The sequence below is a fragment of the Musa acuminata genome, chromosome BXJ1-6 (assembly GCF_036884655.1).
Source record: "Musa acuminata AAA Group cultivar baxijiao chromosome BXJ1-6, Cavendish_Baxijiao_AAA, whole genome shotgun sequence".
Taxonomy (NCBI): domain Eukaryota; kingdom Viridiplantae; phylum Streptophyta; class Magnoliopsida; order Zingiberales; family Musaceae; genus Musa; species Musa acuminata.
In genome coordinates, this window is record NC_088332.1 from 35,012,953 (window position 1) to 35,039,771 (window position 26,819).

General features: G+C 34.6%; 2 protein-coding genes and 1 non-coding gene across 4 annotated transcripts; 2 read left to right on the forward strand and 1 right to left on the reverse strand.

Annotated features, from left to right (window-relative positions):
- Positions 1 to 7,344: 7,344 nt before the first annotated feature.
- Positions 7,345 to 14,519, reverse strand: LOC103988913 (peptidyl-prolyl cis-trans isomerase FKBP19, chloroplastic). Of its 2 annotated transcripts, none has more exons than XR_671993.3 (11): positions 13,924 to 14,519; positions 13,505 to 13,727; positions 13,312 to 13,393; positions 12,795 to 12,932; positions 11,332 to 11,417; positions 11,190 to 11,240; positions 10,865 to 10,945; positions 9,152 to 9,196; positions 8,182 to 8,237; positions 7,522 to 7,605; positions 7,345 to 7,451 (listed from the first exon to the last, which is right to left on the reverse strand). XR_671993.3 is itself a non-coding variant. In XM_009407596.3 (11 exons), the coding sequence occupies exons 2-11, from the start codon at positions 13,592 to 13,594 to the stop codon at positions 7,356 to 7,358; spliced, it is 801 nt and encodes a 266-aa protein (XP_009405871.1). In that variant the 5' UTR covers positions 13,595 to 13,727; positions 13,924 to 14,517; the 3' UTR covers positions 7,345 to 7,355. The 2 variants fall into 2 exon arrangements, 1 of the variants encoding a protein (XP_009405871.1); XM_009407596.3 differs by having other exon boundaries at positions 7,522 to 7,597; positions 13,924 to 14,517.
- A 118-nt stretch (positions 14,520 to 14,637) lies between these two features.
- On the forward strand, positions 14,638 to 14,709 carry TRNAP-AGG (transfer RNA proline (anticodon AGG)). Its single transcript has one exon. It is a non-coding gene; the product is annotated as a tRNA-Pro (tRNA).
- Positions 14,710 to 18,095: 3,386 nt separating this feature from the next.
- On the forward strand, positions 18,096 to 25,759 carry LOC135676740 (vacuolar protein sorting-associated protein 60.1-like). The gene is made up of 7 exons (XM_065188250.1): positions 18,096 to 18,273; positions 20,147 to 20,298; positions 23,225 to 23,318; positions 23,405 to 23,476; positions 23,604 to 23,715; positions 23,871 to 24,031; positions 25,531 to 25,759. The coding sequence occupies exons 1-7, from the start codon at positions 18,205 to 18,207 to the stop codon at positions 25,576 to 25,578; spliced, it is 708 nt and encodes a 235-aa protein (XP_065044322.1). The 5' UTR covers positions 18,096 to 18,204; the 3' UTR covers positions 25,579 to 25,759.
- Positions 25,760 to 26,819: the final 1,060 nt, after the last annotated feature.

Genomic DNA, 26,819 nt, shown 5'->3' on the forward strand with positions numbered 1-26,819 from the left:
CACATCGACTGATCCTCCAAGTGACGTCCAATCTTCTGACATATGCACTTTGGCCCAACGTTAGATTCCTCCTACTTTAATCAATTTGTCTTTCCTTGATCGAGGTTAGTCTTGCGTCACTCGAAACGCTAATTAGATCACAACTTAATCAATTGATTTCATCATCAAAAATTGAGATTCAATTATCTCTTTCTTTTTTATGATAATAACCAATTAATGATGAAGTTTAAACTAAACTCCCCCTATTAATATGACATATTGAAATAAACCTTAAATTCAAATTAAATTCAAGTCAAAGCAATTTTAATCATGATTCACATCATATGCAATATATCATATACATCATCATAATAAAATCATGAGTATTGCATACATAATCATAATTTTAAAATATCAAAGTGCATCATATTATGCATGATTCAAATCATCATCGTACCTTCTCCCTCCTTTGTCATCAACAAAAATAAGAAAAGTGCAACTAGTATATTTTTGAAACATGCAATTTCTACTTCACTATAGAATATGCAAGCTTAGCAAATTTTAGATATGTGCAAGTTTATTAATTTTGCTTTTTTTTTTTTTTAGATGTGGAAGCTAGCACTTTTGCTTCTTCTTAAAATGTACAAGCTAGCAATCTTTGCTTCTCTTTCGAGATGAGCAAGCTAACAAATCTTTGTCTTTGAAATGTGCAAGCTAGCAAGTTTTTCTCCTTAAAATGTATAAGTTAACAAGTTTTATATCATTTTAAAACATGCAAGCTAGCAATTTTATCTCCCCCTTTGTCATTGTTAAAAAGAATGGAAGAATACAAATTTGTAATTCTTTTTCCTTTACATCAATTTTCACATCATGGCAAAGATAAATTTAAATCAAATATGATGGTGTATACAATTTATGAATACAAGAGAGTATCATAAATAAATCATGATATGAAAGATATAATATTAAAGATCATTTGAATATCAAAAGATATAATTTATTTTGACAAATCTCTTCTTTTGTAAATAGTAAAAAGAAACATAAAAGAATAGAATGATAAAATATCTTAATTCATGATAAAAAAATCTCATGTTTTATATAGAAAATCTCCTCTTAAATAAAATCCAAGAATCATATAAGATTAAAGAGTAAGAAAACTTAATTCATAAAAGAAAATCTCAAGTTATAATTTCGAGAATTCAAAATCATGATATAGATAAAGCTCATTCAAATTTAAATCATCAAATCATCAAAATCACTTTTAAGAGATTCAAAATGACATAAATATATTTATAAATTTCTTATTGAAAAATTAATAAGATAGAGATAGAGAAATTTTCAAAATGCATTCCTTTTAAGTTTTTTCAATTCATGTGGTTGATTTCATACAAGCATGCCCAAGTTTTTTTTTTATTATGTCAAAACCATGCATCATGTTTAAAACCAAAAAATAAGATTTATCACATAAGTCATTAAGATAAAAAAATGTAACACATAATTCCAAAATATAAGATTTAAAATCATCATTATTTCAAATCCTCATGTATAATATAAAATCATCAAGCATGATACCAAAACTTATAACATTTTTATTATATCATTATATTATTATTATATCATTAAATCATCAAGCATGATTTCATTGAACATAAAGCATCTTCAATTAAAATTATTTTGTTACCAATAGTTCTAATTCTAATAATATTTCCTTTATTGTTTTAGCTAGTGAGTTGTAGAAGTATTTTCGATCTCTGGTCATAAGCCTTGAGCATCCACTATCAAAATATCATTTTTGCTCCTAGTTTTCAATTTTAGAGATTCTATAAGAAGAGTAGGTTTGTTTTATGTACCCATTTAGCTTTGAGTCCTCATGGTTTGATCTATCATTCTTAGCTTTTGGTATTAAGTCATTCATGGTTCTTTCAAGAACCCAAACTTAACTTATGTGAGCCATACTTTTTTAATGGACATTTATATGCAAAATGATCATGTTTACCACAAAAATTATATTTGTTTTCAAGGAAAACATGTAATGTGAGTCCTTTAACAAAAGTGATTGGTTTTTGTTGAGTGTTACTCATAAAGTTGATTTCTTCTTTTTAACAAACATGACTCTTATTGGCAAGAATCATGTTTAAAGATTTGCTACTAATTTTAAATATATCTAACATTTGTTATATAAATAAAATTTTCTTTTTAAGTGAGTCTAACTCTTCACACTTAGTGCAAGGAGTTAACATGTAATTATCATGCTTATTTTTTAATTTTTTAAATTTATTATCAAGAGAAGCATGATCCTTTTTTAACAACTTATATTTTTTACCTAGTAGTTTACATTCATTAAATAAATCATGGAAAGTATCAAACAATTCATTGTAAGATAAATGAGATTCGATTGAGTCATTTACCTCATCGTCGAAAGCCATTAAGATGTAGTTCATCATCTCGTCTTTGTTGGTTAGCTTCTCATCTTTGGATGTACTTGATTCGTCCTAAGTCGCCCTGAGTGCTTTCTTCTTCTTTAGTAGCTTCTTCTTTTTAAGTTTATTTTTTTCTTAGTTTCATGTTTTATGAATTTTTTAAATTTACTTGTGAGGAATTTTATGTTATCATCACTTGAGCTTTTGCTCGAGTGGTCTTCTTTTATTCTATGTCCTTCCTATTCTTTGGAATGGTGTTCTCAAGTTTATCATATACTATACATGTCATTTCATAGGTCATCAAAGACCCGATAAGTTTTTTAAGCGGAACGTTATTTAAGTCCTTTGCCTCTTGTATTGCAGTTACTTTCAAATCCTAATTTTTAAAATGTGATCGTAAAACTTTATTAACAAGTTCAAGATTCAAAAAATATTTACCGAGAGCTTTTAAACCATTGATGACATCCGTAAAATGAGTATACATGTCAACAATAGTTTCGCTTGGCTTCATTCGAAATAGTTCAAAATCATGCATTAAAAGATCTATTTTAGACTCTTTCATTCTACTCATGCCTTCATAAATTACTTCTAATATATGCCAAATCTCATATGTAGTTTCGCATAAATAAATATGATTAAATTCATTTTTATTCAAAGCATAAAATAGAGCATTCATAGTTCTAGCATTCAAAAAATAAGTGTTTTTCTTCAAATCATTCCATTTGTTCATTAGATTATAAGACTTTTAAAAATTATTTTCAATGATATTCCATAAATCAAAATTCATAGAAAGCAAGAAAACTCTCATTCGAGTTTTTTAATATGTATAGTCCGTCCCATTGAACATAGGAGGATAAATGATAGAAAGACCCTCTTGATTACCGACAAAAGCTATTTCTCTTAGGTGTTAAACCAAATAAGAATAACGTGACTCTGATACCAATTGTTAAGACAAAAATTGACACTAAAAGAGGGGGTAAATTAGTGCTATCTTAAAATCACATCGGTTTAAAAATCTTCATTCAATAAAGTCATATCAGAAAGACATTTAAACTTAAAACGGTTGCAAGAGTAGTAATAAGCAGGTAAAGCAATTGTAAAATAAGTAAAACAATCAGGGAGGCACACCAATTTTATAGTGATTCAATCATCGTGACCTATATCCACTCTCGATTCCTCTTTACTCGAGGCCACCAGCTTTTACTACCGATTTTCTTTCAACGGGCGAAGATTAACTACTCTTACAACTCTTTCTCCTTTTCATAGGTTTAGAAAAGAACCTTTACACTCCTCTATTACAAGTATTCCCTCATACTCTCCCTTAAAATAGCTTCTAAGCATACAGATGAGGGAACTCAACTTTCTAATGGGGTTTGCAACCTTAGAATCATATAGTTTTGGTTCTACTTTTGTGCTATATCAAGCAAGAAATATTGAGAAATTTATAGGCCCAAATGGATTCAAATTTAGAGCCAAAATGATCTCATCCCGAGTTTTTAAGGTATTGGCGATACCGACGCCAGTATTGGGTGATACCATTGCCAGTACTAAGTGGTACTATCGCTTGACAGATTGACAATTAGTGGTACCATCACCTGTCAGTCTGATACTGGACGGTATGACTATCTATTCTAGTGGTACCATCGCTTGACATAATCTTGAAGACTGTGTATGGGCAATACCATTGTTGGTCTGGGCGATACCATCGCCCAGACAACCTAGGAGGCCGAGTCACAAGCGGTGCCACCGCTAGCCCTACTAAGGGTTGCTGCATGGGCCTCACTCCCTAACTCAGGCCCATTAGGTCCCTAATTTAGTTGGCATTATTTTATCTCAATGCCGACTCAATTAGACTCTAAACTAACTCGATATAGACATAATCGATTATAAGCGTGAATCCTATGCTGTCCGACATGTCATTGGTTGATATGGTACTTTGTCTGAACCTTCGACGTATTGCCCAATTGGTATGTTGACTCCTACAATTTCAGATCCCCTTGGCGTAATGCCCGATCATTCGGCCCAATGCTCGAACTCATGGTACGAAGTCCTTCTGCTAACACATCGACCGATTCTTCAATCGACGTTCAATCTTCTGACTTGTTCATTCCGGCCCAATGTCCGATTCCTCCTGCTTTAATTAATTTGCTTTTCCTTGATCGGGGTTAGTCCTACATCACTCAAAACACTGATTAGATCATAACTTCATCAATTCATTTAATCATCAAAATCTAAAATTCAACGAGAACTTCCAAAATAGAGGGGCACCACCAATGCCGAACCGAGACTCCCAAATTCTCAATGCTCAAAATGCCATGCCACCAAATGCCCAGAATTCCCTGCCTCCCAGATATGTTCCTCCAATCCGTCATTTCAATGCAATGCCTCCTAATGCAGGTGGTATGCCAAACCATCGGAATCAAATGCCTAATTCGCATAGCAGCTATTTGCCAAATGCTAGACCTAGGTATCAGGAAGGTGGTGGTCGAGGCTATCAGGGAGAGCTAAGTTATCAAGGAGCTGGTCAAGGATACCAATGTGGTAATCCTGGGAGCAACATGCCAGGTATTGATTAACAAGGAGGTAGCCCTGGTTATCCGGGAGGTAATCCACCATATCAAGATGGCTATTCTAGCCATCAGCAAGGCAACTCGAGTTATCAAGAGGGCAGCCCCAATTATCAACAAGAAGGATCTCCTCCTTATCAAGTAAGAGACATGCTTGGAAGAGATCAATAGAAGATATTTTGACATATTGTGAGAAATCGAATATGTAGTAAGTGCTTATAAGTTTCTTTTGTTCTAATGAAATATCGATTGACTCTAGGGGACTCCCAGTATTATCTTCAACTATAATGTCAACTCAGCAAATCCATTGTGGAATTCAGTGAAAATATTTTTTGAGAACTGTTGATACAATATTTTTGAAACATCTTTTTTTGATGTGTCTTGTTATCCACCCGAAAGTTCACTTTAATTACCCTCGAGGTTCGCAAAGATTGCGAAAGAACAATTCTCCCAATTTGCCTATATCTTGATCGTCGTTGCCCTGATGAGTGAGTGGTGGCGTTTCGAAGTTAATTCTTATGCATTGGGATTGGTAACTGGGGCTCCACATTTTTGTTTTCAGCTCCACATTTTTATCTAGTTCTTCCCTTTAACTTGGTTTTTGCTTTTGCGAACATGAACTTTTCAATAAATCATTTTTGTGCTACTAACAAAAGGAGAAGAAAGGGCCATGAAATGCTTCTGATTGATAGAGCTACTTTCTTTAGAAGTGATGCATATGTCAAGTTGCATCACATCAAACATAATTTTTTTATAATATTTTAGTATACTACTTCATATATAATCACATCAAACATATTTTTTTTATAATATTTTAGTATACTACTTCATATATATATATATATATGGATGAATAAATGATCATAATTATTTATATATCCTTATTGAGGGTAGATATCAGGATTTTCTTTAGGGATTAATGGGTCATAAAATGTGATGGTTAGATGATTCTTCTATTAATTATTGAGAGGAACGTATCCCCCACTTGAATGAGTAAGAGATATTACTCCATATATCGTTGGAAAAAAATATATCTCATAGAGTATGTCTTTTCATTCTCTATCAAGAGAGTGCATCATCAAGTGTAATGTACATATTTATTATTTGACTATTTTATATGTTATCAAGATGTTTTATAATTGATTAATGTATGATTTTGTTTGTAGCATAAGAATTATCAATATTTTTCTAATATATAAGTTTCATAATAAATTGATACGTTATCATTTCATATTAAATTAATATTATTTTTATATATTTCATAAATATTGAAGATTTATTTTATAAGTTTTTAAAAATTCCTACGAGCATGTGTGATTATTGATATATTTTTATCATAATTTATTTTAAAGATAACATGCTATTTTATAATAGAACTAAGGATTGGGTGGGTGGAGTTTTTTTTATCAATTGTGGGTTTACTAAAAAGATATAATTTTTTCTTAAAAAATATTTAGTATTATAAAGACATATTTTAATTTAAAATAATTTTAAAAATTATAAATAATGAAATGCTAATTTTTTTTTATAAAACTGAGATTTAATGGGATAATAGCATGGTCCCAAGTCGATCGGGGATGGGAAAACCGTGTCGACGTCGAATCCATTGTCCGAAGCACCAAGACGTCGGCATCGAGGTGATGTGGTCTTTCTAAGTCGACAACCACATATGAGCTTATGCAGACCGCGAGGAGGTGTAAATGGTGTGGCCCGTAAGTCATTGTACGGACGAGGATGATCAATGATCTCAGCCATCCAATGGGTTTGTTGATTGATGATGGACCCATGGCCATTTTGTTCGTTGTCAATATTATTTTCTATCATTCTGAGGAAGGATTCTGACATCTAATAATCATCTGCGTGCATTTGAACCCAGTGAAATCTGCTGATGTTTTTACATTGTAATTTTGTGGTAACTTTCTAAGAATTTTGATATCATTGTACACTTTTGGTAAAAGCATAAAACATGGGATGAAAGATTTTTACCTTTTTTTCGAGAGTATGATTTCAGATAAACAATATGTTCTAAGAGTGCTTCATCCACAAACCACAGTGCAATATATTGATACAGTTGTTAATATTTAGCAACAATAGAGGTCAAACTCCAGAACAATGTGTAATCTGTCGAGTGAAATAGAAAAGGAGAAGCTAATGGACGAAATGTAATCCGCGTTTTGCTGCATTTTGGCAGAAGAAACTTGCCTTGCCGTTGACTGGCAGAAAAAGGAAGATTCAATCCTTTTAACATCTGTTCACCATGATTTCCCCTTTGGCAAGGAAGCCATCTGTGTTTGTTTTCTGCAACATTCACTCAACATATCAGACCCTTCAGAAATCTATTGTGGAGAAATCATCGAGAAAATTAACATACAACATACCCCGATAAATCTTAGTTCCTGACGATTTTAAGAAGCTCTATATCGAACAGTAGAGTTTTGTCGATCAAGCCCTGGTTCCTCAGGACAAAATCAAGAGCTCTTTGGCCCTGCAGAGTTAGACAATGATCAGCATGCTACTTCTTCACAAGTGTTCTAAACGATAACTGTGTAGAGTACCGAAAAAGTCGTTGGTCTGGGACCAAGTTTGTTGAAGTCACTATCTGGATATCCCAAATCCGGAGGCACTATTATCCTGCATTGCTGTGTGAGTAATGTATTAGCACATCCATGGCTGCACTCATAGAAAGAATAAATAATCCATCTAGAGAAAAAAAATACAATTACCTATCATATTCAATAATCAGATAAATGTACTATACAAAGCAAGCATCAAAAGAATTTGATCTGAAATTAATACAATTCCACCAAGAAAAAAATGCTATGGGAGAACTTTGATTCAGTAGCTTGGGGGCAATCAGAGAGTTTAACAAACTACTCTGATGGGTTTCTAATAATAATATCAGCATGTAAAATCTTGTTTGCTTCTTGACAATGTATTGCGACAAGGTTAAGGTAGTTATGTGATGTAAAGATTTATAGCAATGACACGGAACTACAAGTGATTAAATAAAAAACTGTTGAGGTAATGTCCACTGTAAATAATTTGATAGGAGTCTCATGTTTTTCAAAATTCCAGTTCCTGGTATAGCATAAACAAAATGCAATTTTCATGACTAACAAGTCAGTAAATATCCAATAAAATGCAGACCAACGAATAATTAGTGCAGAGGGCACCATCTAAATAAATGGTGAGTATTGAAAGGGCTGGTACATCACCTCCTGATACCTCCCTCTGCCATGCCAACAATGGCTTCCTCAAAAGCTGGTATAACCTGAACATGTGAAATGATACAGCATAAGAAACTACTAAGATATCTCATTCTAAACAGACGAATGCCTAATGATGTAACATCGAGATGAGCAATGTAAAATATATCCATTGTGAAATGATGACCCAAATAGATGAATGGACCATATCACTTTAGCTTCTACTATTGTAAAAATTGCTGCAGCTTTTTCTAAAAATCATCATTGGTGATTTCCTCGATACACTGGAAAATGAAAAACTATAGTTCATTGCTTCCATCAATATATTAAACTACAGAAGTACTATTCCCTCATAAGATATATTATCTGAAACCTGCAAATAAGATTCCAACATATAGGGCACAATGAATTTATTCTACATTGAGTCTATTGTCTACTGTTTGATTGTCTATAAGAATTTCTTTTGCAACTCATATGGTCTTGTGAGAATAATTAGCTTTGGCTTGGTTGATGGTAATAGTGATGAGTCAAACATGGAATTAAAAAAAAAAAGAAAAGGAAAAAGGCTATTGCAACATTGAGCTTCACTAGAATCCCTAGAAAATATATGGACACTGGCTTTTCTCTGTCATATTTTTGTGAGTTTTTAAGTTTGTAAATGAATTTAGTTGTATAAGGTGATGCTTGTTTAGCAGCTCCAAGCTTCCAACCGTACAAGAGAAGGCTTATTTTTTCTCTGCCACATCTTGGGCATAGAATCTTTCCAAGGAATTCAGCTGAAACATTAGGAGAATGATGAAAATAGATACCACAATATAATACACGATCATGTGGACAATATTCAGTACAGAAGTTGGTGTCCTGTTTGCATAGATTATTCTGAATTCATCCCTAGATCTGGATGCCCAATACCTCAAAAATTCAGTATTTGTTGCTCTAACCTCAACGATGACTTGTCTGTGAGCAATGAAGAAATTACCTGTCTTGAACCAACCTTGAACTTGAAAAAATCTTTATCATCTCCCTGCACATTAGAAAGAGACACTTCAAAGAGATGCAATGATCAGGGCAAACTTCAATATATGAAAGAACAGTATCTGGATTCCACAACCAAACAAAAGAGGAACTGAAGCACAAAATATATCTTGCTTTACAAAAACTATAAAAATGTGTCAATAGTAACAGAAGACCATGACTATTTCTAGTTGATAAAGAATGACAAGAAGAAGACTAAATTGTATAAGAATCTTCTGTGATCAATTTAAAACCTAATAGCACTGGAGTAGGCACTCATTGTAGGCCAAATCACAGAGCCTGTGACCCAGTAACAGTGGCAAACTTTAACCAAAAACTCACAGCACTAAGACAACGCCCATCATGAGTGGTAGTATGATGTCCAGTTAGCAATAACATTTTAGTTATCCATTGTTCTCATCACCAATGACTTGTACTTTTTCCTTGTTTAAAAGTATATCACAGACCTTCTAATCCTTGAATACGGACATAAATGGTCACATATAGATGTAAACATGAGAACGACCTGATGGAAACAAAGAATGAGTTCATAACTACCTCATCATCTAGCACCCTCCAACCAAAGACTTATCAAGCTAGCCCCATCATCTGCATTTTCCCTGAACTTTTTACAGTTTCAGTGAGCATTTGACCTTTTGCTCTTGAACTATATGCATCTCTATCCCCAGGAAACCATGTCGTCATAAATATATCATAAATGAGTAATGTGACTCAACCCTATGCCAAACACAAGTCTTACAAGTAGTATGCTCTATCAGCCTAGTAACTTTCTCATTGAAAAATATCCAAGAAAAAACAGTATGTGATCCATTTTCTAGAATATTCAGAAATACCTGAAAATACTTTGTAAGTGAAATATTAATGAGGATTAAGAAAAAAGGGGTGAAGCAAACCACCAAACATTATCCCTTGTACGCTTACCACTTACCATAAGCTTGACGAAATCAAGTTAGCAAACCTCTGATTTGCTCTTAGCAAATAAGTTATACATGATGATCAAATTAGCATTCGTGTGCATTATCCACTGTCATGCATCAATCTGAAACCCTTAATATTCTCAATAGAAGATTGATAGTCCTAATGTTCTTAATTCTTTTAATTTATTTTTTAAATGATTATACAGCGCATTTAGGATCCAAACTGCAATGACACACATCTTATATATAAGTGCTATTACAGCAACTCTGATAAAATCTCAAGCTTTAGGTCTATTAGCATTCAACATCTTTGTGAGTCATTGGATTCTGCTAGCATATATTCTGCCAGTTTTCAACTTATTTGCAACTCCAAGATAAAATTTACAACTATTAACCTTTCTTGTTTTTCACAGCAGAGGTGCTTTCGGGTGCACACATGCAAACATAATTATATTATTACACCCTGTCTTTTTAAGAAGCATATTCTGTCTCTTCAACCTTGTTAAAAAAATTCAAGATTCAGGAAAAGTGCTAGACTGAGACTTGATGCCATTTTCACCTCTCCAACCAACCTTGGAATTAACAATGAAGAGACTTACATCATGTTTGTTGATCCAACTCATTTGGTGTGCATGGAACATCTATAGATTTAATTGGTTGTTCCTTCTAATAAAATTGGGCAATCATCATCATGAAAGGAAAATTGAAACAACAAAAAAAATATGCTAGAAAAAGTGTACCTCAAATGAACCACCCTTTGTCTTATTTCGAGCTTCAAAGATGCGACCATAGTATCCTATCGTATAACCATCCCAGTCAACCTTCAATGCATTTACAAATCTGCATGAGTTTGTCCAACTCAACTACATTTCAAAAATCTATCCAAGTTCATCAAGAAACTGAAATTCCAAAGTAGAAATCATCAGATAAACCTAGGCATAATTGATCAGCTTATGACATATTACTCGGCAACTATTGAAGTAAAACTTTGCTGGGGGGTCTTTCCTGCACTATTAAATGTATTTTCTAAATTAAATATCATAGTTGCATAAAGTTCTGCCTCACCACCACTGTGTCCCCAGTTTTCGGTGTGGGACCATCACCAACTCGCAAATCCTGTAGTCAGAAAATTATAATCAGCATCTTGTTAAGCCTTTTCTCCAAAGAAATAACAAGCATGCACCTGAACTCATGTACCAAGGATAACCTTGTATTGAAGACCGGATTGTGTCTCATTATAATCTGGATAGCGCATTTTTGTCTTTCCATAATCCTTTCCACGGAGTGCTGGCACTGGATTATCAAGAACCAAAAATAAGCCCAGTGCTTTGGAAACTAAAATCAAATATCTTTGATTTATATTCTTGAGCCAATGCAATATCTGATAGGTTTAGTAATCTTAGTAAACTACAGACTATTAAATACTGAAATACTCTGAGAAGCCAAAACGTCATAGCTTCCAGGCTCACAAATGAGAGAGGTGAACCCTAAGAATAACCCTAAGCAATAGCATTATCCGTAAAGCACAATTCTTTACCAATGGCTACAGTATAACAAATTAACAATGAAACACAACACCTTCACAAAACTTCACCATGGAGATACAACAGATTATAAGCAATATCTAAAATGGCCTCGAAGAATTATTTCTAAAACGACAGAGTACCTGATCAAGGAAAAAAAATTTCAAAATTATACACCTCAGAATTTCCATAATTGCACTTGTACCTTGAAGATCAACAACTTGAATTGGGTAGATGGATCTTTTCACACTAGATGTTTTATAAATATATAAACACTCAAGCTTTCATATTATTGCAAATATGCCTTTGAACTTCAAGGGGGGTAGATCCGATATCTCAATTTCTTATATTCAATCCTGATTATGCTTGTTTGAATTTAGTATTTTTCTGGTACATATCTGGATATATACAACACATTGGGTGTCTAGATACATATATGGAATTCTTTCACAATTACATATTACTAAATGCAATAATTTATGCCATCAAGTTGAACATTGCTCAATATAGCAAAGTTTGTCATTTTATTTTTTTTTATTTTTCCATGTCAAGAGGAACATTGTGATACTTCAATCAGTCCCATATTGAAAGTAAGCAAAACTAAGATTAATTTATAAGAATCAGATGAGTATATTATTATTGACTTTAACTTAAGAATTTTAAACTAGTTATTTAGGCTCAATAAAATTGATAGCTTAGTTATCCCATTGGTCATTACAATTGACATCAAAGCCAAAAGCTCAAGTTGGAAATGATATGGATGAAGTCAGAGGACACATCACGGTACGGAACCATCACTAGGCTATGTCTCAAATACACTATGGTAGGGTTTGATCTGGGCTACATTAGACTTTATAACAACCCACTAGTCCCACATCCGGAGTAGACAAGACTAAGATTGACTTATTATAATGGTCTAATAGGCGTACTATTGTTAACAAACTTAATAAGTCAATAAGCAATTAACTTTAGATCATTTGAGGAATTTTATGAACTAATCCTCTAGCTTTTAAAGCATATACCAAAAGAAAGTTTTTCTGACAAGGGATTTGATACCAACCTTAAATAGTTGACATCCAGGCTGATCCATTGTGCAAGAGAAAAAGAACTTATTAAATATACTGAAACATAAACTTTGAGAACTTACTATCAGCAAATTCTGCTGCTACTGCCACTCCATTATCTAGAGCATTTTGGAAAGCACCAGTGGTGAACCCAATAGAGGAGACCAAAAGTAGTTTTCTTCTTTCAAAAGTTCCTTTTGTAACTATTGATCTATTTGCTTCTGTCCATGACAAGATATTCAAAGTGAATACGTTGCATATAACATATCTGAAGTAAGCATCGCCTGCAGCTAGTAAGTGTGGTTTTAACTTGAGTTCATGCAGATAAGAAGAAACATTTAACAACATGTCTTATGCTGAAGTGGAAAATGCAACAAAATAATAAAAGAAATTCCACCTTTAAATCAGATATTAGTTGAAGAAGAAAAACACTCTTCAACCCACATAAATCCAAAAACTACAAGAACAACTAAATCATGAACTCAAGACCTTTTCCCTCATAATGTGCGTCACTAGCCTTTTCCAAGGAAGATTAGACTAAAACTGTGTCAGATCGACCGCATCACGTCGCAATGCTGTTTCAAGCTTCTTAAAGCTCACCAAGAGAGCTGGAGACCTCTGCGTCGGGGATCCCATCTGCTTCCCCGATGAATCCTCCCCCAATCCTCGACTTCCCGCACCCCTAACGAATCAGAAGATGATCGATGATACGTTGGAAAGCAAGAATTGGAGGAGAAGTGGTCGAATTAAAAGCTAGAAAGGAAAAACGAATCGACAAGGCAGAGAACCGGACCTTGAAGTGATGCGTAAGGCGATCGGGGGCTCTCGGGATGGGCGAACTCCAAGGGTTCGGGAGGATCCACGCTGCCGAGATCGACGCCATCTCGAATCCAAATCTTAAACCGACCACAAGAAGATGAGAGAGGCACTACGGCGCGAGAGAGGATAACGGGTTGCCGAGGGGGCATGAGAAGACAATTCTGCCATCGCCTCGTAATAATTGGAGGAGGAGCAGACTACAGACATGGAAGGGGTTTTTCGGTCATTTCAAAAATGGTAATTTGTGGGTAATAGTTTTGCTTTGTTTTTTAATATTTGTTTGTTCGCTATCAGACCATGATAACGGACCATACGATATACTCCACGTAATATAATTCATACGATATAAGTCCATATCATAAAATATGATACAATAATGATAACTTTTCTCACCAGATATCCTTTCCGTCCGGTGATTGAGCTCCGCTGCTCCTGGCCAACGATGCCAAGGATTTGAAGCGTCTGAACCCCAAGCGAACTCCCCCAAAGCCTTGCCCTAACCCCCTCAAATTTCTGCTGATAGAGTAAAAACGATGAGATCGAGGGAAAGGAGCAACCTTTACGCGAGAAGAGGGGAAGATTCCCTGGAAGAGAAGCTTCCAAAGAGACATTATCCTGGAAGGAGAAGGAAGACCAATACAAGGAATTTGGATTGTAGAGAGGGAGAAATCGAGTGGCCTTAGGCATCCTTCGTTTCTGGTGTTCTTGTAAGAGATAGAGGGTCTGTTCTGTGCCTTTTGTGTTACCATTGCTCGAGGATTACGAAAAAGGACGAGTTTTGGCTCTGTTGCCCCTCCTCCATGGCAACGACAACAACGCCATGGGTTCTCTCTCCCAATAAGGTGAGCTCAGGTTCTCAAGATCCAGCACGAAAAGGAGGCAGCGGAGAGCGGTGGTGAAGCGGCCACAGGATCGGCCAAGAAGGACGGCAGAGAATTTACCAGTTCAGCTCGAACAAGCATCAGAATACCAAGGGAAGGGTTGGGAGGAATTAGAAGAGACTATTGCAGGAGACCGAGGAACAAGGAGCGAAGTTCGGGTTCGGGGATATCCGTCTCACCTAAGATATAGCTTAAGTACTTTGGAGGAACGTGATCAAAACAACAAGGGCATTTGGTCTAGTGGTATGATTCTCGCTTAGGGTGCGAGAGGTCCCGAGTTCAATTCTCGGAATGCCCCACTATTATTATTTTAAAATTTATTTTATTTTATCATATATCTTTAATTCTCTCATTATAATATATCGAAATTAAAATTCATACTTCCATACTTCTTTTTATCTTTGTCGAGGGAACGGTTCTTCTGCTCATTGTCTCTCATTTTAACATCGATAATTTAAAAAATATATTTTTTCAAACTTTACATCGGTTGGTGTATCAAATCCTCTTAGGAAAGGTTAATCATTTAATATATTTTTATATCTGAAATATTAATATGGTGATAATGTATCATATCTTTGTATCAAATATTGAGAGTTTAAAACTTCATCTAATATATTTCTTAAGATGTCTATTAGATTAGTTGGTAAAGATTTAATGCAAAGATCAAGACTCAAATCTCACCTCTCACTTATATTAAAAAACATATATGATTACAAAAGCCTATTCTGATTTTAGGCGTCATGATTGTATTGTTACATTATTACTTTAATATTCACTTAGTATTAGATGAATATATTATTATTGATCTTGTCACATTATATATATATATATATATATATATATATATATATGGGTGAATTCTTGAAAAAAATTATTTTAAAAATTTCTCATACACCATCTCAACTTTGAAAAATTTCTATAGAATGTTCCTTTTTTTTTCGTAAATGATCATTTTCTTTGGCTCTGTTGGACTCGTTGACACATCTACCCTATGTCATCATCTTACACTGTCTTCATCGGGCTCACTCATGACCCTTGTACGGTAACTCTCATTGCTTCCACAAACTCTATCAACCCTTGTCAAACTAACCCTACATGTTAGAGGTATGACAAGTTTGACGAGGACCAACGAGGTTTGCGAAGACGATGAGTGGGGCAGAGAGGGATGACCAAGCGTGGATTTAGGGTTGTAAGTGATGACTCTCATGCTCTCTCCTTTCTTGCACAGTGGTCACGAGCAAGATATGCAAGAGCGAGGTCAATAGAGACAATGGCGGTCCTCACACAAGGGCTACCGATATAGGATGAAGATTGCAATTGATTCGATAGAGATAAGGGCAAAATAGTCTTTTCATATAGTCAGGTATGTTATATGAGAATTCTTGAAAGTTACGGTGCTTTGTGAAAAATTCTTAAAGTTAGGAGCTATTTAGAAATTTGCCTTATATATAAAATATATAATTGATGAAAATAATTCAGTCTTAAGCAACTCCTTTTTTAACCTCTGTTTGCTATTGGTAATACTTTTTTTTTCCTATCAGTAACTCTAACGTTATACAATCACCTAAAAAATAATAAATATAATTTACTCAATATAACTCTTTAATTATTATTTATATCTTTATTTCTTTAAATTTATCTATAAACTTGCAATATGATTATTATTTATATCTTTTAGATTATATAGACTGACTTAGAAGATGACATATTCTATAATGTTATAAAAACCATTAGAATATCATCTTCATGACATATAACTCAATGTTTTAATTCCTAAAGATATAAAATCAATTTAATAAATATAAAAAATTATTTCTCATATTTTTCTATTCAATTTTTAGATTGTCCTATTTGATTATCTATCTTTTTTTTGTTATTTTATATCATTCAGGATGAAAGATGCTCAAGTAATTAGGAGGAGTAAAAGAAAGAAAGGAAGGAAGATAAAAAAAAAATGAGTTATATAAAGTTCAAAGAGTTTATTAGAATTAAGTGAAAAGCGAGGGCGGATGAGTGGGATGACTATATGAGAGGTAGAGAGGGGTGGCCAAGCATGAGTTTAGGGTTGCGGACAATGATGATAACAACAGCTCTCATGTCCTCTCTTTCCTCATGTGAGGGTCACGAGCAAGACATGCGAGAACGAGGTCAACGGAGGCGATAACAGCTTTCACATGAGGGATATAAGTGGTGATGTAAGGTGATGATTGTAGCAAGTTGGATAGAGGTAGGTGGCATAATAGCCTTTTCACACAACCAGGGGTAATATATGAGAATTCTTCAAAGTTAAGACACTTTATGAAAAATTTTAAAAGATGAGTTTTTATAGAAATCCACCTTACATATAAAATACTATAAATGATAAAAGGAATTTAGTCTTAAGCATCTCTTTTTTTAACCTCTTAGAGTTTGTTATTGGCAATATATATTTCTTTTTACTATTGGTAACTCCTTAGTTGATATTAATTATTAAAAAATAATAAAATATAATTTTACTCAATATAACTTCTTAATTATCAATCATATCTTTAATTTTTAGAATTTATCTATAAACTTGAAACATGACCTAAAAGATCTTTGAGACTATTGTAGAAAACATTTAGAATAGCATCTTCTCGACTTATAACTTGATGTCTTAAATCCTAAATACATTAAATTGATCTAACAAATATGAAATTTTTTTTATATTATCTTATTTAATTATCTATCTTTTTTTTCGTTATTTTACGTCATTGAGGATGAAAAATTCTTGAGTACTTAGGAGGAGGAAAAAAAAAGGAAAGAAAAAATTGAAGAAAAAGGGGTTATATTGAGTTGGAAGAGTTAGTAGGAATTAAGTGAAAGTTGAGGATATTTATGTCAACATGTAGAGGATATATTATAAATATTAAAAAAATTAAAATAAAATTATAAATAAAAAAGGTTTGTCAATAGAAATCTCTTTGCTATTTATAACCTCATTTTAATAATTTTTAATATTTCTAAAATACTATTGTGCAAATATACCTAAATGCCTTCAACTTAAAAGCTCATCATTATGGTCATATCATCTTTCATTATCGATGAAACAAAATGATATTAAAAAAAAATCAAATGAGATGATCTAAAGATCAAAGATTAGGAGGTGAAAAATAATTTTTTTACATTTGATCGATTTAATATTTTTAAGATTTAAAATGTTGGGTTACTTGGATTAGTTTACATGATTCGGAAGATGCCATATTTTGGATTTTTTTTCTCTTTTTTTTATTCTTATTATTATTCTTCTCCTCGTTGCAGCAATCATTAATAACATAAAATGATGCAAACAAGAGATAATCCAAGGAGACGATCAAGATAAAAAAAAGAAAGTAAAAATTAAATTTTCACGTTTGTTAGATCCATCTAATAATTTTAGAGTTTAAGATATGGGTTACAGTTCAGATTATATATTCAAAAAATGATATTCTCAGCGTTTCCATAATAGCCCAAAAGATATTATAATAATCAAGATGTCATATTTCATACCTTTATATAAATGAGTTAAAACAAATAATAATAATAGAAGGATTTAGAAAATAAAAATATAATTGATAATTAAACGATTGTATTTAATAAAATTATATATTATTATTATTATTGTTATTATTTTGGTTTACCAATAACAAAAAGCCGCCAACAGTAATCTGCTCATTATTTTCTTCGAGAAAGGGGGGTTTTTGACCACGTCTTCGATCTCATCCTCCTCTCTATTCCATCACCTCGCCTTCGTCGCACCTTCGGCACCTTCACCCGAGTCGTCGTCACCGGAGAGATGAAGCGAGTTTTTGGGGCCAAGAAGAACAAGGAGCCGCCGCCGACGATTCAGGAGGCGACCGATAGGGTCTGGCTTCTCTGATCAACTTCCTCTTCTTCCGCGTCTCTGAAGATATGTTATCTACAGATTTTTGTTACGCCGGCTGTGATTTGGTTGGATCTTTCTGCTGAATCGTGTGATATCCACGGTCATAAGTCGCTGTTCTTTTAATACGTGCCAGTTTACTAATGTGTCTCGGACTTTGTTCTTTTGGAGTCGATTCATGATGGGGTTTAGGATTGCTCGTGTTCGAAAGGGGGATAAAGGGACACAGGCTGTGAAATACTGTTAAAAAAAAAGTTGAATGCGAGAGTACTTTTTTGTGCGTGAAGGGTAAGTGGGGAAGATTGGGATTAGGGCCTCACCGTTGACAGAAAACTCTTTACCAGTGAAGCTAGCTGAAATCTGAGGTTTGGAACCCTCAACCTTTGGTAGGTGGGTTGGATGGGAGGGTACTAATTTATATTTGTGTAAGTCAGGCTTTATTGACAGCAAAATTTTAGACCTCTAGCTCGTAAAGGTCTTTCGAAGAGTGAGTTCTTTTTTTTTGTTTTCCAATAATCCAGAACAACATGGTTTAAATTCGGAAAAAGATCTGATATATGACATATTGTAAATGATGATTATTTTCACTTATTTTGCATTTTTCGTTATTTACCTTAACATCCTTTATACTCCTACATTATGATTAGCTTATCGTTTGAAGCTTGAATGTGTCAAGTGTATAAAGAGTCAATTCAATGACTAGTAAGCCAATTTGAGCTAACTTGAGATCGACTAGGATCGGTTGTGATGGTGTCACGAATACCGTCGACGGGCGATCGGCTCGATTGGTTTACTGCCGAAGGTGCAGGTCTATCCTCGCGTCTCCTCCATGCTGACGTGGCGAACTAGCATAAGAGGTCCGTGTGAGGGGCCGTTTACCGGGGATGCTCTGGCCATGGATTGAAGAGGCTGGGTAGAGGAACGGGGGTCTTCCTTACTACTGGGTCATCTCCTAGCAGCGGGGTTGCCTCCGGGCAGTAAGGTCGTCTCCTGACCGTTGGTGGTCCTACACAACAAGTCTGTGCCAAGGGTTTCCCGGCTTGACCCCTCTGATGCTTAAGTCAACGAAAAGTGGAGGAAGAGGAAGGTAACTGTATGAATTGTGTAAATGAGAGAGCAGAGACTCTTGCCTATTTGGCTCCCTGGCATTTAGCCTGGGGCGTAGTTTTTATACCTGGGCATCGAGCGGTTCGGACATGCATTATCTTATACGACAGAGGCATTAATGAGGGCGGCTTACTGTCGGTCATCAATGCAAAAGCATGACTGTCTGGGATACCGAACGGTTTGGACATGCGTTAGCCAAGGCCCCCCTACCCTGTATGGCAGAGGCATTAAGAGAAGGCGGCTTGTTGGCGGGCTGTGCCATGCCGCCAGCCATTAATGCGGGGCAGATTGGGGCGCCCTCATGACGTGGCGTCGTCGGGGAACTGATGACTCAGACTCCTGCTTGGGTGTTTGCTTCTGCGACGGATGAGCTGGAATGGGCAGGATTATCCCTATCAAGTTGGTAAACTTAAAAATGTTTGATTCTCATCCTGACATAAAAAATTCTATATTTCACTCAGTTCTAGGAGCCAACATTTTGTGAATGGCTCGAGTTTCATTCTCACTTTAAAGGCTCTGTAATCTCAGATAGCATATGTAATTCATGCATGCCTTGCTCTCCTGACAGACTTGTATTACTTGCTTGTATGTAGGCAAATGTTCCCTTGATCAAGCTTTGGAAATTCTTGGATGTGAATCTAATCTACCTTGTAGTTTATTATATTTATTAGTCATGCTGAATGGAGAATTGAGGAATGTTATGTCTTGTACTTTCTGTTATACTCAACTAATAATAAGTGTTTTTCAGATAAATAAAAGGGGAGAAACAGTTGATGAGAAAATCAAGAAACTTGATGCTGAATTAGCTAGATACAAGGAGCAGATCAAGAAGACACGACCTGGTCCTGCTCAAGAAGCTGTCAAAGCCCGAGCAATGAGGGTTCTTAAGCAAAAGAGGATGTAGGTTCTCTCTGCTTTATTATTTCTCATCTAAATAAGAAGCTTGTTTGACATAAGTTAATTGGTTGCACTTATAATATTAGATTATACTGTTCATAATTAAGTTTGGCTCTACGATCCTCCAAGAAAACCATCTGCATCATGTATATGCAAGTCAATATCATGTTGAAGGTTTGATGATTTTTCCTAATATGCTTAGTGTTTGTTATATGGATAGATGTGGTGTTTGTTGTCTGGCATTACTATTCTTCAGCATCCTTTTAAAGAGCATCTAACAGTTTAGGGTTTATGATCCCTAGCTTTGGTATCTTTCCTTGCGTGCATTAGAGAAGTAACTTCTGTATGTTGGCTTTGGTTTGTGTACCCTCTGCTGTCAACATGAGTCTGATTTTTGGGTTTCATAGATCTACCTCAATCCACTCTATCCTTGTGTAATTTGATCTCTGTAGACTTGACCGTTTACAGTTTATTTAGCATTACATTGCCAAAGAATTAGGTGCCTCATCCTATGTTGAGGTGAAATTTCAAAGGATATGTGCTGCAATTCATATTTGCCCTTGCCAGCTTGTGTCTGCATGGCACCTGTAACCTGATGTAACAATTAAAGTATTTGATAGATAAGTTGTGTACCAATGCATTAGACTTATTAATAGACATCTACAACAAAAAATAGTAGGAGAGCCAGTGCATGAATATTTAATTAGTGCAGTATCAGTCTTAACCTTGCAACCAATAGAGGCCATGTGCATTATTCGAACTCTGGTCCGCTAGGTTGCACAGTATCAACCTTATGTGGCACAAAGGATCACCCTCTATTTGTAATTTACTTGCAAAAGTGAAAGAAAGACATGATGTTATATTGGTTATATTCCATAAAATCTGATGATATCAGACAAATCTGATGGCCAACTGGAGAATGGAGGTTACTTTTGATTTGAACTGCCAATTTCACTGATTATAATTCACTAAAGTCTATTTTTTCATAGTATACACACATAAAGATTTTTCAATTTTCCCAAATTTTCTATGTTTGTTGGCTCTTCAAATCTCTTTCTGTATAATCATGTTATATATGCCTTTTATGTTAGAAAGTTCGTTCCTTCTCTTTATGATGTTCTTTGATTTAAGAAAAGTTACTTCTTATTGAGCCGTTCAGTTTTTGTCATATGTATCTACCCTGGTTGACTTTTAGCACTCTATGCTGAAGTGTCATTTTTACTATTTGATGTGCTCATTTTTGCTGGACTTATTGTATTATTATGTGTTCATTTAAGATCCATTTTAGTGACATGATTTCCTTTAGAAGCAGTGGCTTGGCCCCTTTTACAAACTTGTTTTGAACCATAACATTGTGACATGCAGCTTTCTGTTGTCTAGAAGCTGTTGTCGTTAGATAATATGAGTATACTGGAGAAAACTCTTGTAGTTTCACTGTGATGATCTCGTTTTGTCATTTTATTAGCCGACAGTCTGGCGGTACTTGCTTGTCCCAGTTGTAGTGTCACCAGTGACTGCTGCAGCATTATGTATGTGGTGTTAAAGAGCAATTTTTTGTTGGATTCGGTTCTATGTTGTTATATATAGAGTTATAAATGACTGCATACTGAATAATGGATGTGCTTTACCCTTGTATTTAACAAGTAACCCTTTAAGGGTGCAACATGACATTTTCAAAACAAAAGATATATAGATTTCTTTCTCGAACGGTTATAAAATAAAATTTTCTCCTTTCATTTGAGTGTAGCAAAAGTAGAAAATCAGAGGGCTAGTCCCCTCTTCAAATTTTGTTAGTTTTGTGAGTTTTAGCATAGTTTTCCAACCAGTTCACAACATCATTACCATCCCTATGTACATGCATAATCTTAAATGTTCGGCAAAATTCCCTGTGTCCAAAAATATCTCTGGTTGCATTTAAAGTATTTCAAGGAGGTGACTTTCCCCATTTAAAATGTTAACTAAAGCTTCTAAAATCAGACTCCCCATCTAGGTTTTGCACCCCCTACCCTAGAGCAGATTCCGAGCCTTCCCTAATAGAAGCTACATCATAGTAATACATTATACTGTTTGGTATGGACTTGTGACCAGACAAGCATTCACCATTATGATCTTTAATAGTAAATTCAAAATCCCCTTCTTGGAGTTGATTCCAAGACCCACAATAGTTAAGTTTGTGCTAGTCCAACTGAGGTTTTCCCACTTAACTGGTATATGACATATCTCAAGCAGTCTTTCAGATGAATAATGCTTCTGTTTGGTCGTATTATATGATCTTGTAAAATATAAGACCTGGACTGGGTTTTGAGCCATTATGTAAACCTTCATTTTGTGTTTTCCACTTCAACCATTGAGAAATAGCAATGTATACCCTTCAGGATCAGCGAAGCTTCAATAGATTCATCATTTTCTTACTTGAGCCACAACCCATCATGCCAATTACAAAAATCTAAATGTAATGCTCAAAGTTTTTGGATCATTACGGAGAAAAAGCTTTAGAAGAAAAGATGAGTAATCGACTCTAACTCACTATCACAGTGGGGACAAAAGTATACATAGATTAACCAATCTATCTGAGGCACAGGAGGTTTCAGCAAAAAAAAAAAAATATTGACATTGCGGACAATAGGAAGTTTCCACAAAAATCCCGTTGCCATCTCTATTCATCATGGGCTCAAAATTATCGGTCTGTAAGAAATAATAGGCTGACTTAGCTGAAGCATGTTCATTCTATAAGGATATTTAAGTATGCTGATTCTAAGGAAAGGATTCTATCAGACAATACAGGACCAAAGAGCTGTAAATTTTGATGAGCCAAACAACAATTTTGAAATGGTGGTCAATATTTCCCTTTCAATGCTTTCAATGTTTTATGGCTGCGTGTAGAAGTCCATATTTATTTGCTGATTGACAAAACTTGCCTTTTTCCCAGGTATGAGGGACAGCGTGACATGATGTATAACCAGACATTCAACCTCGACCAAGTTGCCTTTGCTACAGAGGGACTTAAAGATGCTCAACAGACAGTATGTTTTACAAGTTTCTATCAAAAAATTGTTGTATAAGAATGCTTTTCTTTACTAATACACGTATATATCATTGACCTTTTTAGATGTCAGCACTGAAGTCTGCAAACAAGGAGTTGAAAGGGGTGATGAAAACTGTGAATATTTCAGATATAGATGTATGTTGGTTTTATCATTGTATAGCATTTACTAAAGAGCTTTATTTATTTTATCAAGTCAGTTTAGTGTAAGTTATCAATATGCAGTAGTTGGTACTTTTGATATCTGAAGTCATTCAATATACAGAGTATGCAAGACGAGATGCTTGATATGATGGATATTAGTACAGAAATCCAAGAATCACTTGGAAGAAGCTACAATGTCCCTGATGACATTGATGAGGAAGAACTATTTGGTGGTATGATGTTATGATAAATATTTTATGAGTTGGTTTTTTCTCTCTCAGATGTCAACTAGTTGTGTCACTTTATACAAAATGTTGTTACTTCAGCATTAATCATTATGTGATTTATTATTACCATTTTTTATTTTTGGTTTGAATAATCATTGCAGAGCTTGATGCTTTGGAAGCTGACATGGGAGCAGAGATTGAATCTGATGCAGTTCCATCTTATCTTCAACCAGATAGGGAATCTGACCTGGATTCAGAACTCAACTTACCTGCAGCTCCAACAGGCAATGCTGCAGCAGTGCACAACAGAGTCAATCCCCAGGTATATCTATCTACTACATACTGATAATAAATCGTGGAACAAAATGCATAGACATCAGATAAGGGTGATATCTGCTAGGAAAATTTGTAAGAATTGTGAACCTTTAGCATCTAGCATGTCATGAATATTGGAAAAAAAATGTCAATAGTACACTCCAAGAATATGTATGTATGTAAATGTATGTATGTATGTATGTATGTATGTATGTATGTATGTACTATAAAGTTTGGATATGCTAACCCATATAGACACAAATAAAAAGATTATGCAGGATCTGGCAGGCTCATACTCGAGGCAAACGGAAGAATGGAAACAGATTTCCACATCCACTTCCCTATATTTAGATTAACTAAACTCTTGGATATATTTTCTATTTTTTTGGGCATTTAAATGACATGTTGGGCATATATTTAGATTAACCATCTTAGATAGTTCAGGTCTGTCAACAACAAACGATTTCCAAGTACCAAGTCCTAATCCTTCTGTATCATTTGAACTTAAAACCGTCTTCCTGCCTATGGATACACCCTAAATTTAGTTGGATGGTAGGCAAATCTCTGTACTACCTTTTTTTCTGGATAGATGAATATGAGATCATTGTTAATGAGTGTGATATTCAATTATCTTGTTTGCTTTGAAGTTTGGTCTGCATAGATGGTTTATGATATTTGGAAGGAAATAACTTGAAGATTTTCCTAATCCAGTTCAAACTTAGTTAGAAGACCCTTTCTTTGGTTAGCCCAAACCAGTAGCATGCAGCATCAGGAAGATTGTGACCGAGATGCTTCTCTTTTCCTTGCTACAAAGCTGGTATTAGCCTCTGTCTAAGTGTGTACAATTTGGAGACTCTTGAGCTCGGGTAAGGTGCAGTGACTGTTGTTGAGGCCTCCATTGCCATGTTACTGAGTCGCCATAGTAGATGTCTCCTTCAGTCCATAGCTGTTGCACATGACGGGTGTCAATGGCATAAAGGACAAAGGGCCTAAACTTAATTTACCATAGAAGAGTAGAAAATTTCATTTTATCAGGATATTTGCATCTTTTAGTGTCTGGGATTGGCTTGGTGATTATGACAATTACTATCCTTCTCATAGTGCCATGGCTCGATGATTTTTACTGATGATCACAAGATACTGTGTTCATATAAGGTCGTTGGTACTCAAAGTTTGAGCTGGTCTCTCAAGTTATTCATTGCATTTCCTTTTGGTGCTTTTTGAGTGGTCGGGATCTCCTTGACATTTATCCTTGCAGACTGGCCTTCTGTGACTCTGTTACTATGAATATGCAATATTTGTAGCCTGGTCATTGAGGTTTCACGGTCTGAGCTTATGACAACTACTTATTGCTTTGTACATTACTTAAGTGTACATTGAAGTATCAAGTTCTCACAGCGTTCTCGGAAACAAATATCATGTAATCATTTATATTGTGCTTTTTGTAGGCTGCTTGCCATCTGTCATAAGATCGTAATTGGCTGAAACTTATTTTGTTCTGAACAGGATGATCTAGGCTTGCCTGCTGTGCCCCAAGCATCATTACGCAATTAGAGTAGTTGTCACCAGGATTGGTAGATGGAACTACTATTATCACGTGCGGTGTTCATGTTCACAAAGACGATAATGTACTCCAGGATTGGTAGATGCAACTACTATTCTCATGTGCTATTTATTTGATACTGATGTAAACTATTTTAAAATATGAGGATCATTGTGAGCATGACTTGTGATATGTTACAGGCGTGTGGACCAGTTTATTATGCCAAAGCTTTAGTGGTTCTGTAGGACACGTTGGGAAACCGTGGCAAAACGAGAGATTCTATAGGTGCCTCCCTGGAAACACTAAATAAATATTGACGAGTTTTTTTTTTTTTTAATGTAGATTAGCCTCTGAAGAAAACGATAAATTTCATCATCGACAATATTTTCTAGAATTAAAATGTAATTGACAATCTGATTGCTATTCATGTCTTTAATTAGAATTAATGATTTGATGTTTCTGATTTTCAAGTAACTCAATTTAAATGATTAAATTTAACGAGTCCAAAGATTATGGTTGAGGATTAAAATTTGAACGCTCTTCGTATGCATGATGAAGTGTTGTTATTTCCTTGAGTGTTCAAAATTTTCATTATCCCAATTTCGATCAAAATTTCAGAAAAATACTACCTCTGTAAATTTTATTTCCATATATATATATATATATATATATATATATATATATATATATATATATATATATATATATATATATATATATATCTCAAGCTTTATTGACTCCAAAGTCTTACATAGAATAGCTTGTGCTTTTTGCACGAAAATATTCAAGAGGAACAATATATATCGAGACTATAAGGTTAAGATCTTGTTGATCTCGAGTTCAGGATACTGAAAGAATAGACTATGTCGATTTAATACTACAGTTGACGATCAAATTCAATATTGTCACAATCTTTAACTTAATAGTAGCATGAGTTCACAATCAAAACGGATATTAACACAATCCGAATACTTCTACTCACAATCTTATGCGGGCGAATTCGATCAATGTTCTAGAACGAGTTCATATCACAATCTCGTCAATGTTGTAAGATCTCTTGTTTCTCCTCAATCTGAGGAGGAGTTGGTTGAACCTTCAGATATATCCAGGATGATTTTTGTTTTTATTTTCAGGAAAAAAAAACACAATCCGAATTAACCCAAATTAAACAGATCGGATGGATGTTACCAAATGATCAGATCCGCTACCAATCCGATCGAATCGAGGGTTGATGATAGGCGGACTTGATCGA